Source organism: Dromaius novaehollandiae, chromosome 14, assembly GCF_036370855.1.
Source record: "Dromaius novaehollandiae isolate bDroNov1 chromosome 14, bDroNov1.hap1, whole genome shotgun sequence".
NCBI lineage: Eukaryota > Metazoa > Chordata > Aves > Casuariiformes > Dromaiidae > Dromaius > Dromaius novaehollandiae.
The window spans coordinates 5281335-5295630 of record NC_088111.1 but is presented as its reverse complement, the minus strand read 5'-3'; the positions used below and the strand labels follow the sequence as shown (position 1 = coordinate 5295630).

The 14296-nt window shown below is 40.7% G+C and overlaps 1 protein-coding gene across 1 annotated transcript in view; it reads right to left on the bottom strand.

The window, feature by feature from the left end:
* The window catches only part of CARD11 (caspase recruitment domain family member 11), a 49999-nt gene extending 36497 nt beyond the window's left edge, over nucleotides 1–13502 (bottom strand). Inside the window, exons 1-2 of the mRNA XM_026116189.2 lie at nucleotides 13391–13502; nucleotides 10715–10842 (exon numbers count right to left, since the gene is read on the bottom strand). Coding sequence (XP_025971974.2) covers nucleotides 10715–10727 — 13 coding nt within the window. The 5' untranslated portion in view covers nucleotides 10728–10842; nucleotides 13391–13502. The remainder of the gene's footprint in view (nucleotides 1–10714; nucleotides 10843–13390) is intronic.
* Between the last annotated feature and the right edge of the window lie 794 nt (nucleotides 13503–14296).

Genomic DNA, 14296 nt, shown 5'->3' with positions numbered 1-14296 from the left:
TCCAGGGTACTGCAAACATCAGAAGGAAAGGAATTTTTTTTTAGGAGAAGCATATGGAGAATTTAAAAAGCCTCTTTAAAACAGGAAATGTGCCCAGTTTTTTACTATTAGCATTCCTAGAAGGGGAGTCCTAGGCTGGCAACAGCGTTGACCCTGGCATTACTGGGTGAAATTCTGTCTTCTGTGAGCTACCTCTGCCAGCTTCTCTCTGGAGTTCTTGAGAGGACAAGGGCTCTTGATCTGCCTTTGCCCATCTGTATCTGTATGACAGGGTTATGTGTATGACAATCCCTGCACAGCAATGCAGGTGGTCACCTGGGGCGAAGGTAATGAGAGACAGGTGTTCTTTTAGTGTTGTCCCATGGGATGCCTTGGTGAAGGAACACAACATGCAGAACATCACTGAAGGAGGACTCAGTGAGAAGTGGGCAAGTACCGTGGGAGAGCTCTGAAAGGGATGACAAACTATAGTAACCACAAAACTGTACTTTCTCCTTATACTCGCACTGAAATTGTTCACAGCAAATTAGTGTGGGAGGAAGTGTTTACAGGACCTGTCCTGAGAGACAGTAATTATTAATGATTCCTGGATTGCAAGTAAAGCCTTTGGAGTAATTTTGTGTGTGGGCATGCCCTTTAGTTGATCTCAGTGCATTCTCTGGGGTAAAAAGGGTTTTATTGGTGCTGGTCTTGGTTACCCCTGGGTGGATAAGATTTTAATTCTTGTACATTCCCTGATGTGACTACAAAGCTGGAAAAATCCAGAATGTGGTTGCAGCATTATAAAAACTTATTGCCCTGCAATGTGACAAAACCAGCAGCTCTTCCTCATGATCAGCAATAGAAAGCAGAGGTTGTACAAACAAGCAGAGTTCTGTGTAGCGTGGCAGAAGCGGTTCGAGGACAGTGAAGCTATCTGGGAAGCTCTGTCAGACTACTTTTCACTTGACGCTCACATAACGTTTTAAAAATACCATTCAGTTTTCACTGCAGGCCCAGTGAGTACAGCAGTATTTTCAGGCAGCTGTAAACATCAGCGGACAGAGTAGGTAAATGACAGTCATGTCAAAACCAAGAGCACAGTCCGCAGATTTTGCTGACCAGCTGTCTGCCATACCTTGAGTGTTTCACTCCATCTCTCATCAGCGCGTCTCCCTAGCTGAAGTGACAGTCTCTATACTCTGATGAAAAGCAGCAAGAAGCCTCTTTAAAAACAATTCATTTTCTGTATTCTGTCTTCACTACCCTCCCTGCATATAGCAGGAAAAATGCAGGCTCTGAGAAAGTAAAAAGCTGGAGAGAGAACCATATACCTTATTTTGACATCCTGATCACGTCTCTCCCCTTGAATTAACCCTTTCCTTCCTAGTAGCTCTGCCTGCTTAGACCTAAGAAAGCTCTGAGAAGGAAGACTAGAGAATGGGAGTAATGAAAATGGAGCTACCAAAGACAGAAGTGACTTTTCAGGTTTTCACCTACTGGGAGTGAAATACGTAGCTTTTACTGCTTTCTATTGTCAAAAAATAAGTTATATGCTTTGAAAACTGGATACCAGAAATCCCTTTCAGAGATCTGGATTTTCAGTCTTCACTGCAGCTTAATCACACTTGAATTTCTTAAAAGGGACAGCTCCATTATGACATCTCTTTGAGGATATCCTGACATGGCTGTTGACAGCAATGGATAGCATGGCACACATAAGGGCAAAAAAGTGCAATGCAAAATATGACAAGTTGCAGAAAAACGTAAGAGAGAACTCCAATATAAAAAAAGCCAGGCTAAGTTTAAGTAACATCAAAGATCTGACACAAGCAAATAAACCACAAAAGCTCATTTTTGTCTTGACACTCCATTAGTAACTTGGCTTCTTATATCTAAATGCTATTGGAAATTTGTTTTGCTACTTAATCACTGACAACCTTATAGTACTGCAATACAATGTAGTAACTTAAGACTACGTAACAGCAGCATTGGCTACCATTTTCCTTAAGTCACTGAACTGAAACTTCACCTTTCTGATGTTCATGTTCTTTATCTTTTAAAAGATATTAGAAACAAGGGTAAAAATATTGGTAAAATTTGAAAAAAGAGCCCAACTTATCTATGTCCTGTTTTCAAAAATGATACAGATACACAGGAGCCTATGTTCTCATTCATAGACATCAGATTAAAGATATAAGTCTGACACCTTTTGGAGTTTAACAACGTTTGGAAACTGGAAAAAGAGCCTTTTGCCTCATCTGGCTGCTCATTCCTGCTCTGCAAAGGCAGAGCTGATCCAGCTGAAAACAACCCGTTTTTTGCAGGGTTGAATTTCAGCTGGATTAGTTTCTTCATCTAGCTCACCGCATGACCCTACAAATGCTTGTGTCAACAAAGTACAAAAGGTAGTGCAAAAGCAGTAACAAGCAGCCAAAGTCAGGTCTTAAGAAGGATTGCTGTTAGATGCATAACCACAATCTCGGGGCTGAAGCTGCTTAGGCACTTTCGGAATGCTGTCCCACATAACTGCAATGAATCAGCAGTTGCAATGAATCTGAAAGGAAAGCAGAGATCTTGCAACATTCAGCCAATACTCCCTGGTACCATTCCACAAATTCAACAATTTTTTAATCACTCAGAAATAGACATCTTATCAGGAAAACAAAATTCAGCAAAGTTTCAACTGCAGTGAGTTGAAAGCTGACCTTGGAAGAGTAAAAAGAAATAAAAAATGTATGTTAAAAATATAATTCTGCCTCTTGCTCTCCTCTAACCTTTACTTAAAGTGCAGGGCCAAAATTGTCAAAAGTTGCTACCAGTTTGTACTTTGCCTAACTTTACATATTTCAGGACAATTTTACATTGCTGTCGAGCACCTACATATTCACTTGGAATGGCAAACAGCCACAACCCAAAGGTGCTATCATCAAGACTGAGTTGGGAAATGCTCGACATTTTATTAGCAATAATGGTGATGTGGTGAGTTGTGGAGGTGAGGTGAGTGAGGACCAACAACTTGCTTTGAACAATCAGAAACCGATATACAAACTCCCCAGCATCTCCACTGCAGGGATGATGTCAGTCACTGTAAACAGTCAACTGAGACTTATCCTGATTCAAATTCCTGGAATCAGTCTTTATGCTTCTCTCGAATATTTATGATGTCACTCACTCTAGCAAGGAAGAAAGGAATCATTTTCTCACTTCATGATCTGAGGATCTGAAATGGATAATTCTAGTAAAGCATATTTTTTAAAGCATAAAGCAAATGTAAAGCAATGACCATATCCTCCTTTTCGATTCCTATATTCAAACTTTTAGCTCTCAGCCAGCAATGTTGTCATTCATTTTCTGGGCAGTATGGTCCAGCTGGTGGCTCATAAGTCACATCCAACCATCAGAAGACTTACTTAATTCACTACTTTTTCTCTGGAAGAAATAAGGATTGCTGGTTTGTGCAGCAAACAGCTGCATGCCTCCTCTTGGGCTTATGGCCAAACCCAGGGCAGTATAAATTTCTGGTATGAGACTGCTCAGTTCACTGTATCCATGTGAGGGGGGGAGAAAGGTGGGAAATAATCCACTTCTAGCCATGAAGAGCATAATACAGAACAGCTAGGATGTGGCATTGCACAGCCCACAGAGTCTGATGCTCTCATCTGACTCTTATGGCTGCTGAAGGTCTGGGACCGCAGAGAATCAACACTGGACCACTTGTCTGAAGCACAGCACAACCACCTCGTCTACTACACTCAGTTGTATGTGTTAAGCATTCTCCGTGAGACAAAGAAAAGAATGTAGAAGAATCCCCCAGATGAAAGTATTACTTTGTCAGTGATATCTAGAAGCTCTGCTAGAGCAAGATGGCATATGGTATCTCTGCTTCTTGGTTTTTTCATTTGCTGTGCTTGATGCATTGCTTCATTCCTCTTAAAATCAGTCACTGAGGGGAGGTGACAGATCTCTGGTTCTGAAACATGCTGTGTAGAGAGAAGTTTGTTAGTTATTTTCATTCGCCTGATGAAACTACTGTACGTGGGACAGTAATCAGAATCAGAGAGGAAGAGGGAAGCAAAAGATAAGAGGAAAGGAGATGTAAAACAAGACAAGTCAGGCAAGTTGGATGAAAGGCAGAGAGGAGCTGGGATTTCTGGTGAGGACCAAGATACCAGTAACAAACCACCCTCTGCCTTTTCTCATGTGCTTTTCCTCACAGTAGTAAAATATTCTGATTATCTTTACTATTCCAGTGCCTTTGAGCACAGACGATATTTAGATCTCTGCTGATGACATTAGCTATTTAACAGACTTGCATCCAATATTCCTACTAGTATAGTATACAGTAGTAGTAGTCCTGCTAGTATATAGTATAGTAGTCCTGCTAAAATAGCTTTGGATTTATGTACTATTATCATGTTATAATGATACAACTGCAACAAGTTTGAGTTCATCTGCATTGCAGATCTAAAATGCATTGGGAGCTTGTCACTAACTTCACAGCCTTCAAAATGGCATTCAAATCCTGATCATTTCTGCCTCAGACCTATCATTTTCCAGTTGTTCCTTGCAGGTGGAAAAGTTCCATCCTCCCTGATGCCTTATTCTCACATGGCTACTAAAGTAACTATCAAGCCAGTGTCTCCTCTCCCAGATGTGCAACCCTAGGTACTCAGTGATTCAGTGGAGGTGTTACTGTCAATAGCGTTTCATCCAGCAAAACTGCCTTATACCGTTCTCACTATGGATATGGGCAAGTCACACAAACACCATTCTTTACTGTAACACTCCATATGAAAATGCCCAAGAAGTCTCATTTTTCCTTCTGATCACAGAATTTCAGATTAAAAAGAAACTGATTCAGTGTTTCCAGCCTTACAGGAAATGTAATCCTCCTTTACTTTTTTTCTAACAACTAAAGCAGAAGAAAAACACACTCTTCTCTGACTTAAGACAAAAGCTTATATTTTTTTTGTTTCATACTGCATTCATATTTTTCATGGCATAAATTGCAAAAATGAGAGAATAAAAGACTGAAGGAAATTAAACCTTCTACAATAAAATACATCATAGCCTAGAGTCTTCCTGAAAAATATGTAACTGGAAGTACAGGAATATGTTACTGGAAGGACAAAACATGCCAAAATTCTGTTTAAACAAATCAATATTTAGACTTACTCTGTCTTATTTTGGCAGAAAGTGTGAAGGGAGATAATACCAGCGTAAGAGCAAAGAAGCTTTGCTCTCCCAGAAGAAAAACAGCTCAGAAACACTAAATAAGGTGGGAAAAGTTTGTGGAGTTTTATATTTTCCGTCAGTGCAAGTCATTAGTGAAATGAGTTTAATGATCTCACCATCATTATAAACTATTAAAACCAGATAGAATGGAAACTACTTTCAGAAAAAGCCAAGAAAAAGAGGTGCAGGTAGTAGCTGCTGGATGGATACCGTGATTTGTTCTTGTAAAGGCTGGGATGTACCAGTGGGCTTTGAAGAGGATCCATGGGAAGTTGCAAGCAAGGAGAAAATGTTTCTTAAACACAGACTTCATGCAACAGACCAATATGATCAATGAATGGTAAATGTCACTGATATTTTAACTGAGGTGTTAAAAGCCAAAAGCCTTCACATGATATTTTAAGTGCGATAATCTTTCAGTTGATGATCAAGGAGAAAAGATTCAATCACCAGTTGCACTGCAGTTTAGAAATGAAGTATATTTGCTGTAATCTTTAGAAAAAGAGTTGAAGCAATCTTCAGGTGTTTTCCCAGTTTGCTCAGGATTCAGAATTCACAGAGGGAAACATTTGAAAGGTTTCTTTATTGCTGTTTCAAACCCCAGAGGAACTTGCTTTTGTGCTCAAATATATTAGAAGTGTGTAACAACCTATTAAGCACACTCATACTGATTACAAGTATGGGCACAGCTAGATTAGAAATGTTTATACACATAGAGCTGTAAAAAATGAAGTGGAAACAATCCATTAACTGGTAATGATAACCATATATGTACTGTTAGCATACAGTGTTTTCTGCATTCATATAGAAAAAAATATCGATCCCATTTTAAACAGAAACCCTATGTTAAATTTACTCTTCAGTGCCTCAGGGCCAACCTGAAGAAAATTTGCCAGCAAGCAACCAGCATTCAGGGAGGCCCACGGGAGTCTTTCCATTGCTTCCAGTGAAGCTGTATTCCTTCCCTGAACCTCGGTGAACAGGGCACTACCCGACTAGTGTGCGTAACACATATCTCTATGTAAGGCCAAACTGACCTGAGGGACCAGAACAAACGTATCTGCTAATACTACACAGTGTTACTTTGTACAGAGAAATTCACTGAGGCAACAATTACTACCAATAATATCACATACACAGCAGTATATACATTTACCCTTTTGACAAAAACAGAATGTTATAACATTTAGTTTGACATTTTGGATAGATTTCCGGTGAGATTTGACAAATTCCTCTTTCCTGTTGAGCTGCTAAACAGACTCACTGAAGTAGACAGCATTAGAAAGTAATGCCCCATCTAGCATGGAAGATAAAGTAGGTTTCGCAGGACTTACATAACAAAAATGTTCACTTCACTACAAGTTCAGCAGTGATAGTATACAGTGCTCAATATGTTGGCAGTTTTTGGTGCTATTAGTAATGTGCTTTTATGAGCTGTGAAAAAAAGCTGCTTTTGGTATAAGAAAGTACAATGGTTCTACCTGCTGGTAAAATTTTAAATGCAGTCCCCTGTAGATCATTAAGTATGTGAATTTATGGGAGGTTACTGTGCTCACAAACTCCCATCATTCCTGCAGCCCAAATATTTGGCAGGAGAGTATGAAGGGAAGAGAGGTGTTCAAAATCAAAGTCCAGAAAACACATTTATCTTTAACTAAAGTCAGTGTGACAGTCTCCAGCTGCGGAGTAATCCACTCCCCACAGCTGGGACACGCCATGTCTGGACATATGGCAGACATGCTGTTCTGTCAAATTGCACTTAAAACAGACTGGCACTGTGGTCCCTTTTTGCCCGAGAGGGGCGAAAGTGAGAGGGTAACATAGGGAGAGAATACTGACTGGAGAAGCAGAGAAAGAAGCTTTTATTACTTGTTGGATGTGTGCCACAGAGACCAATTATATACATTCGACAGCAACCATTATAATTCCAGAGTCCTTGAACAAATCACAAGCCGAAAGGTTACCTTCCTGAAAATGTTCATTGCCATTAAATAACTGACCCAGACTACAGGGCGAAAGCAGCAATTGAGAGAGTGACTGGGGGAAGGGAGGAGATGGAGAATCTTATTATATGTACACCTGAGCAAACCCCACCCTTTGTTCTGAAAAAGGAATTGCAAACTCACTGCAGACACTATCTCCTCAGCAGAGCAAACAGCATTCCGGGAATGCAGGCCAGATCCTACAGACACCAGTGACAAAAAGCCAGGGCAAAACCATATCTTGTGCATATCAGTGGAAAAATTCCCCTCAGCTTGGTAAGGCCACCGATTGGTTCTACCCACCAATGTCAGCCACAAGAGCTGGCCCCATATTCCTTGTTCTTTTATGTTAGATCACTACGGAGGCGACTTACAAAGAAGGTACAGTAGGTCAAATTCCACCATCAGTTACACAGCCTTAATGACTACACTTAAGAGGAATATCCATATTTCATGACACATCCATTTCTATATCAAAGAGAAAGTTGAAATATCTGCTAAAAAGTGGATAGTTTGTTCTTTTTCAGTAATATAGACATAAAATTGGGAGAAACAGAGATGCCTGAATTTCACCCTCTGTTAGCAAAGGCAATCATGCCATATAACTGATTAAAATTTGACCAAGCACTACAAGTAGAAACTAGGTCATTTGGTATATTACAGACAGCCTCAGTATTACAGCATTACAGCATTCAGATTTCTTCCACATATTCACAGTTATTTGGATTGCCTCCTTGTAGAGAAGGTTCAAATTGCTTTTAATTCTAACAGAGGCACATGCAGCCAGACTGTTCTCATCCATGTTGAAAGTTTATTTTGCTCTTAATTCAGAGTTAAATCTAATTGGAAGTAACCATTTGCATGTGAATGGGGAGTTAAATATGAGGTTCTGAATCTCTGTTCTGGGGGGCACTTCCCAGAATAGGGATTTGCGTGGTAGGATGGAAGGTGTCCAAGCTCTTTCCAGCTGAAATCGCTCTTCTAGACTCAAGGTACTATATTGAAAAAAAAAAAAAATTATCTCTGGCTCCTTGTCCCCTTGCAACTGCCACTACCCAGCTTCAACAATGCCTGTTTTTAAATCAACCTACGGCAAATTATGAGGATGAAAAAACAAAAGAGAGAGTGAGAGAGAAAAATAGAGGGAAGTTGTCTCAGCCAATTTGTTTTTGGGAGATACAAAGGCATCACAAAAGAGACAGTACTAGGGGCACAGAATACTGTAAAAACAAAGCACAAGATCATCATACAAGTTTTGCAGAATGACTAAAAGGAACACAAGAACTTTTCATATCACAGTATGAGTTGTAACAGAGTAAGAAAGAGTCATATTAGACCTGTATGAATAAAATGAACATCTCTTATTTTATCACTCTAGGTTTGCAGACTTTTCACAAGATCCAGAAGACAAAGATATTATAATGTTGCTGCTTCTGCATTCAGAAGAGAATGCTTATAGCTCAAAGGCCACAGTTTGCTAGCTCTGAATCAGAAAGATTATATTATAATTGCAAACATAAAATTTAAGCTCCTTTCACCCATAAGGAGATGGACAATTTTTAAGGAGATGGACAGGGTAGATTGTTAACAGAATTCTCCTACACAATAATTCTCTTATTAATTCAACTGAGTTTAATAAGTGATCCTTATTCAGTCCTCAAAAGCCCACATCAGAACATTCCTAGAAATAAATCTTCAGTTTCAATAGTCCTGCTTAAGAATGTGAGGCAAAATGCTTCATCAAAGCAACTTATTTCTTTGCTGTATCTGGCTCAAAGCTTACAAACTTAAAAAAGCAGTAATACCAGATATTGTTCTTGGATGCAATTTTTAGCCATGTCTGATCTTTGAGACTCACTAGTATATCTAGTATACAAGAAATGAGCTGTTTCCAGATCCTAGAAGCAAAATCACTCCCACCACAGCATTACTGTAGGGAACCTCTACCTCTGAGATTTGCAACTCCAAGGGGATAAACAGGATAAAAACTACCTCCATGTCAGAGAAGTCCTGCACTGAGGCAGGAAAACTGCAGCTTTATTTAGTCTAGTAAAATGGTTTATGATCAATTAGAAGAAAGTATCTCATCCAGAACTATTTTTACAGTGTTCCAAAAACATTTTGGATTGTGCTCTCCCATTTCTCCATCCACACTCACTCTCACCACTATGCTCTTACTCTGCTGCAGCCTGCATATTCTGCAAAGGAAAGAGAAGCTGAAAGACTGCAACACTTCCTCCAGTTCCCCTACAGGTACTCAGGGGGGATGCTAAGACAGCAGAGAGTAAGACCAGTGGCTCCTTCCAATATGAAGTCAACATCAAGATAAAAAGAGATAGAGAAACCTGGTAGAAGCTTGGGGTAAGGACTTAGGAAGGAGTGGGATGATAGAAAGAGGAGGGATAGAAAGAACTATGTCAGTAGTTGTATTTATAAATGGAAAGGAAGCTATGGTGTGCTATAAGCGTTAGAAAATCCTGTTTATGAGACAGAAACAGAGAGACAGGATGACAGGGGTTATTTGCTGTGAATGACCAGATATGAGTGTGAGAACTGGAAGGAAGCTGTGCAAGTATAAGAGGCTAGTATTTTGGGATGGGAACTTACTTAGCAAATTCTGCATGCGTACAAGAGACAAAGGGCAGATAGGAAAGCAGTATGTGTGTGCAAGGACAATTCAGTAGAGAGCCAACACCACTGTGTGTGCAAAATTAACTTTGCAGGGCAGCAATGTATGCTGTGTGCATGAGAAAGGGGATGGGGCAGGAAGTAGGAGTGCATGTGAGAAGCTAGAGGAGCAGTGGGAAAGGGGAACACAAGACAGAAGAAGGAAATGACAGAGGGGAAGGAGAAAAAGATTAAGAATATGGGGGAGGATGTACAGTCTACTGCACAGGCAAGAAAGAAGAGGGGGAGGGAAGGCAAAGAAAGGAACAAGAGGAACATTTGTTACACAGAAAATATGCTTGATGGAAAACAGACATAAAAAGATGGTGAAAAAGATAATAAGAGACACATCAGGGTTGAGAAAAGACTAAAGGAAGTGAGAAGAACAAATTCAAAGAGGAAAAAAAACAAAGGAGAGTGATTTTATTACTTAATAGAAAGCATAAATCCCCAGTGAAGAGATTTAAAGTAAAGGTTAGGCCACAACATGCCATGGGTAGAAACAGAAATTCCCTAGAGGCCACTGCTCACAATCAGTCCTTTCATCTCCCCTCGCTAGACCTCCATTTCAATTCTCGTTCCCAGTGTGCACTTTGAGAACATATGTGCACCTCCAGCTACAGCCTGCTTACTTCACTGAACCCTGAGCTCCAAGGATCTGTGCATGCAAGGTACAATGAGACCTGTTGAGTGCAAGGAAGGAGCTAACATAACCATTCTCAAAGAAACATCCTCTTGAAAATGAACACAAAAAAAGTGAAAGGTGAAAGTGGAACCTGTATGATCAGAGTCAGGTGCTGTCCTAGCCAGCCGTGAGGTGGAGCTGATCCGATAGCTGCTTTCCTTACCTTGGGTGCTCATGAGTGACCGGGCTGTCTTGCTGCAGCTGCTGCAGGCTGAAACTCCCTATGTCGCCTCCATGCAATTGTCACTGTCTCTCTCCAGGAGTCCTGGAGAGGTTATTTGTGCTCTGAAGCTGTTGAAAAGTAAAAGAAATACAAGAAGCAAGACACTCCTTTGCCCTCAAACTGCTAAAAGTTTAGGAAGAATCAGGAATACAGGATGCAAGAGCACTGGTGTCAGAATGAGCAAAGAGCGACACAGAAAGTAAGAAAAAGTGTGTCAGAGGCTGGGAGGGGCGGAGAAGGAAAATGCAAAGATCTGACAGGAAACCAGACTATAAATCTGCTTAAGGTTTAAAAAAACACACTTCTGCTCCCCAGCGATACAGCCTGTTTGCAAATGACTCTGCTTGCAGGTGACAGCAGAGCCCTGAAGTACCACTGCAAGCAAATAAAGAGGCACTTCTGCCCCTTCCTCAGGAAGAGCGGAGGGCGAAGCCGGCAGCAGCACAGGCACAAACGACTAGCTCAGACAAAAAAAGGAGATTATAGCCACTGCCTCACTTCTAGTTCCTCAGGCTTTTAGAACATGCTTCCCTCAGGCAAAAGGGGACATGTTGAATGCCAGCCTTTCAGGTGCTGTGCCACTCACAAAGCAGCAGCCCTTCCTTCTCATTGCACATGCTGGCTGGAGAGAGGGCAAGAAGAAAGAAAGAAAGGACTGTGCTCTGAACAGGAGAGAGTTTCAAGAACAGCAGTTTCAGGCAGAAGGAGTTTTGGGGTTTCCCAAGGTTTCAAAGGCTTTTTGAGGAAACATCTATTTGATTAACAGCTTGCCGTTGTTGTTAAAAGGGAAGTCAACAAGATTTACTTCATATAAATGTTAGATTATTTTACAGTGAATGATACTTCAAACTGTATTTTACAAAGGGGGAAGACTCTCCACTGACATAAATAAGCTGCAGTATCTTGCACTCTAAGATCTTGTGTAGCTTTAATGCTGGACTCTGGGCTCAAGGCCACACACGGGCAAACCCATAAATTGGTGGGTCTCACTGAGGACAGTTACCTGCGAGGTCACAGATAAGAGCTTCCCACCACAGGCAAGCTAGTGAGATCAAAGTAAACCAGTCCTTTCCCTCACTGTTCTCCCAGTCTTGCTGGACCAGTATTCACCGCCACCACTAGCAAGCTTTAATTCTGCTGCCATCTTGCTCAGGGATCCTCAGCCCAAATCACTCACGATGTGCCTACCACACTTGCTGGTTCTTCTTCTGCTATTGCCTATTCAACCTCCAGAGGAAAACAAGGCACAGATATTGCTCTACTCCCAGTTACCGCCTAGGCTTTGCCCTTCATACTGGGTTGTCTGAAGTGAGGCTTCAAGGTCCTGAATATGTGAGAAGTCAGAAGAAAGAACCCTTGAGGAGTCACATGTGCATCAGAAGGGATGTGTGCATGCAAGGCTGACTCTCTGTGGTTGGAAGAAAGCAGCCGTGTATATACATGTATATACACATGTATACATACACATGTATGTGTGTTTATCTCATATGGGAAACTATTAGAGAAGGAAATGCATAAAGACTGGGAACGATAAGCATAAGTGAGAAATGACAGAGAATTTAGGAATGTGAGAAGGAAAGAGGCATGATGATGGTAATGGAGTGAGAGAAAAAGAAAGTTAAAAATAGTTGTTAGAGAACAAAGGAAAACAGAACGAACGGAAAGTATAAAAGAACAGTGGAAAGACTATCAAAAGACAGGCAGCATCAAAGAAAACAGAATGGAGGAAATGAGATGATAGTGAAAAGAAGAAATGTAAGGGAGAAAGTACATGGCTCAAAGTGTCATTACAAAAACACTCAGAATTGTTTGTACTGAACTGAAAGCTTGAATCCCATGAAGACTGGGAGAGGGCAGAATATATATGCTAGGGGAACAAAATGTATGGGGCATCCCTGCTCTAATTCTCCCTCATGGTCTGTATAATTTCATGTGTTTGCACCTGTTCTTGGAATGATAAGGGACCTATGTTTAGCCATAAGGATGACACTGAAAGAGATTCTGAAGGGCATACTGGTTCTCTAAATGAAGAGCTCAAAAACCAAGGCAGGCAGGAATTTCTCTCTCCCAGTCCCTACTGCACAATAGGAGAACCTGTAATCCCCCCCCCCTTTTTTTTTAAATAATGAGGGCTACACTGTCATGTGCTACTTATATTCCTGTGCAACTCTATCAAAATTCACCTGTGATCAAACCTGTGCACTGCATGTGACAAGGGCAAGGAAAGCCTCCTGCTTTGAGCAGCCAGAAATTACCCATGTGATAACTGCATGGATGAGGGTCTGCAGTTTTTGACACACGACCAGCACAAATGGAGAAAAGCCATACTTCGCAGAAAAACAGTGAAATACTGATGTAAGAATTGCGGCCTATGATTATTCCATCAAAAGTGATATGTTATTTCTTATCCAAGCTTTCTACCGCTTTCATAGAGGAAGCTGATTTGTGCATGCAACTGAGGAACCATTTGCAGCACAACCGGAGTAATTAGCTCTGCTGACAGGAGGCTTTGTAGCTTCACTTCCATTTAAAAACCACAGATCTTCCACACACAGACCAAGCCACAGTTCCTAATCTGAAAGGAAGAATGTGCTAGAAATTCAAGTCAAAACTCACCAAATCTTGTTCTAGGTTTTCCCTTCTGTCCTTGAGTTCTTCAGCAAATGGGATAGTATCGGCCAGTAGACTACAAAACTGCCCTCCAGAGTCAAGCAAGGAGTTAGATAGTAGTTGTTCCTCTTTCTGCTTCTGTTCTGCTTAATGCTGTAGATTGTAAACAGCTTTCAAAAGGTACAACAACCATTTTAAAGAAGATCACAGATTTCCCCGGGCCCAGAGTGAAGCCTTAGAGACAAAGCAATCATCCAGTGAAGCCTGAATAGCTTTAAGGAACCTATCGCTGAAACTCAAAAGACCTAAAATTGTCCTACCCGTACAGACTTTCCTGGTAAACTGATTAGCCAAGTGTGATCCAGTTATCAGTCAAAAACTCAGTATCCACCTGTTTTATAAGAATTTATAATCTTAATGCCAGGTTTCAGTTTTTAAAAACTCTCTGAAGATATAAAAATGTTATGATTAGGTTATAGTTCCTTGAAGCTGGTAGACTGAGGTGATATGTAGAAAGTGAAGAAAACAATTATGTTCTGTCAGGCAACCAGAAAATTCAAGAAAACCCAGATGATCTACCTAAAATACAGGTATATGGCAAATTGCTGCAGAATTTGAATCAGTGGGTTTCTGGATCCAAATGCAGGGGCTAGGACCTTGTCTGGTAGAGCTACATGTCTTTTAGAGAGCAGCAACAAGAAACAACCCAGAAACAGATATATTGAGAGTTGAAAACTGGGAAGACATCTAAAACAAGCACTGGAAATATGATATGGAGAAAAATAACAGAAAGAGCTTTCCTAAACTGTCTGGCTGAAAGTATGATTAAACTGTCTTTTGTTATTTTATTCCCATTCCATTCTGGGAAGCAGGAAATTTTCCTTTTTTTGTAAGTAAACAGAATTGCCTCAA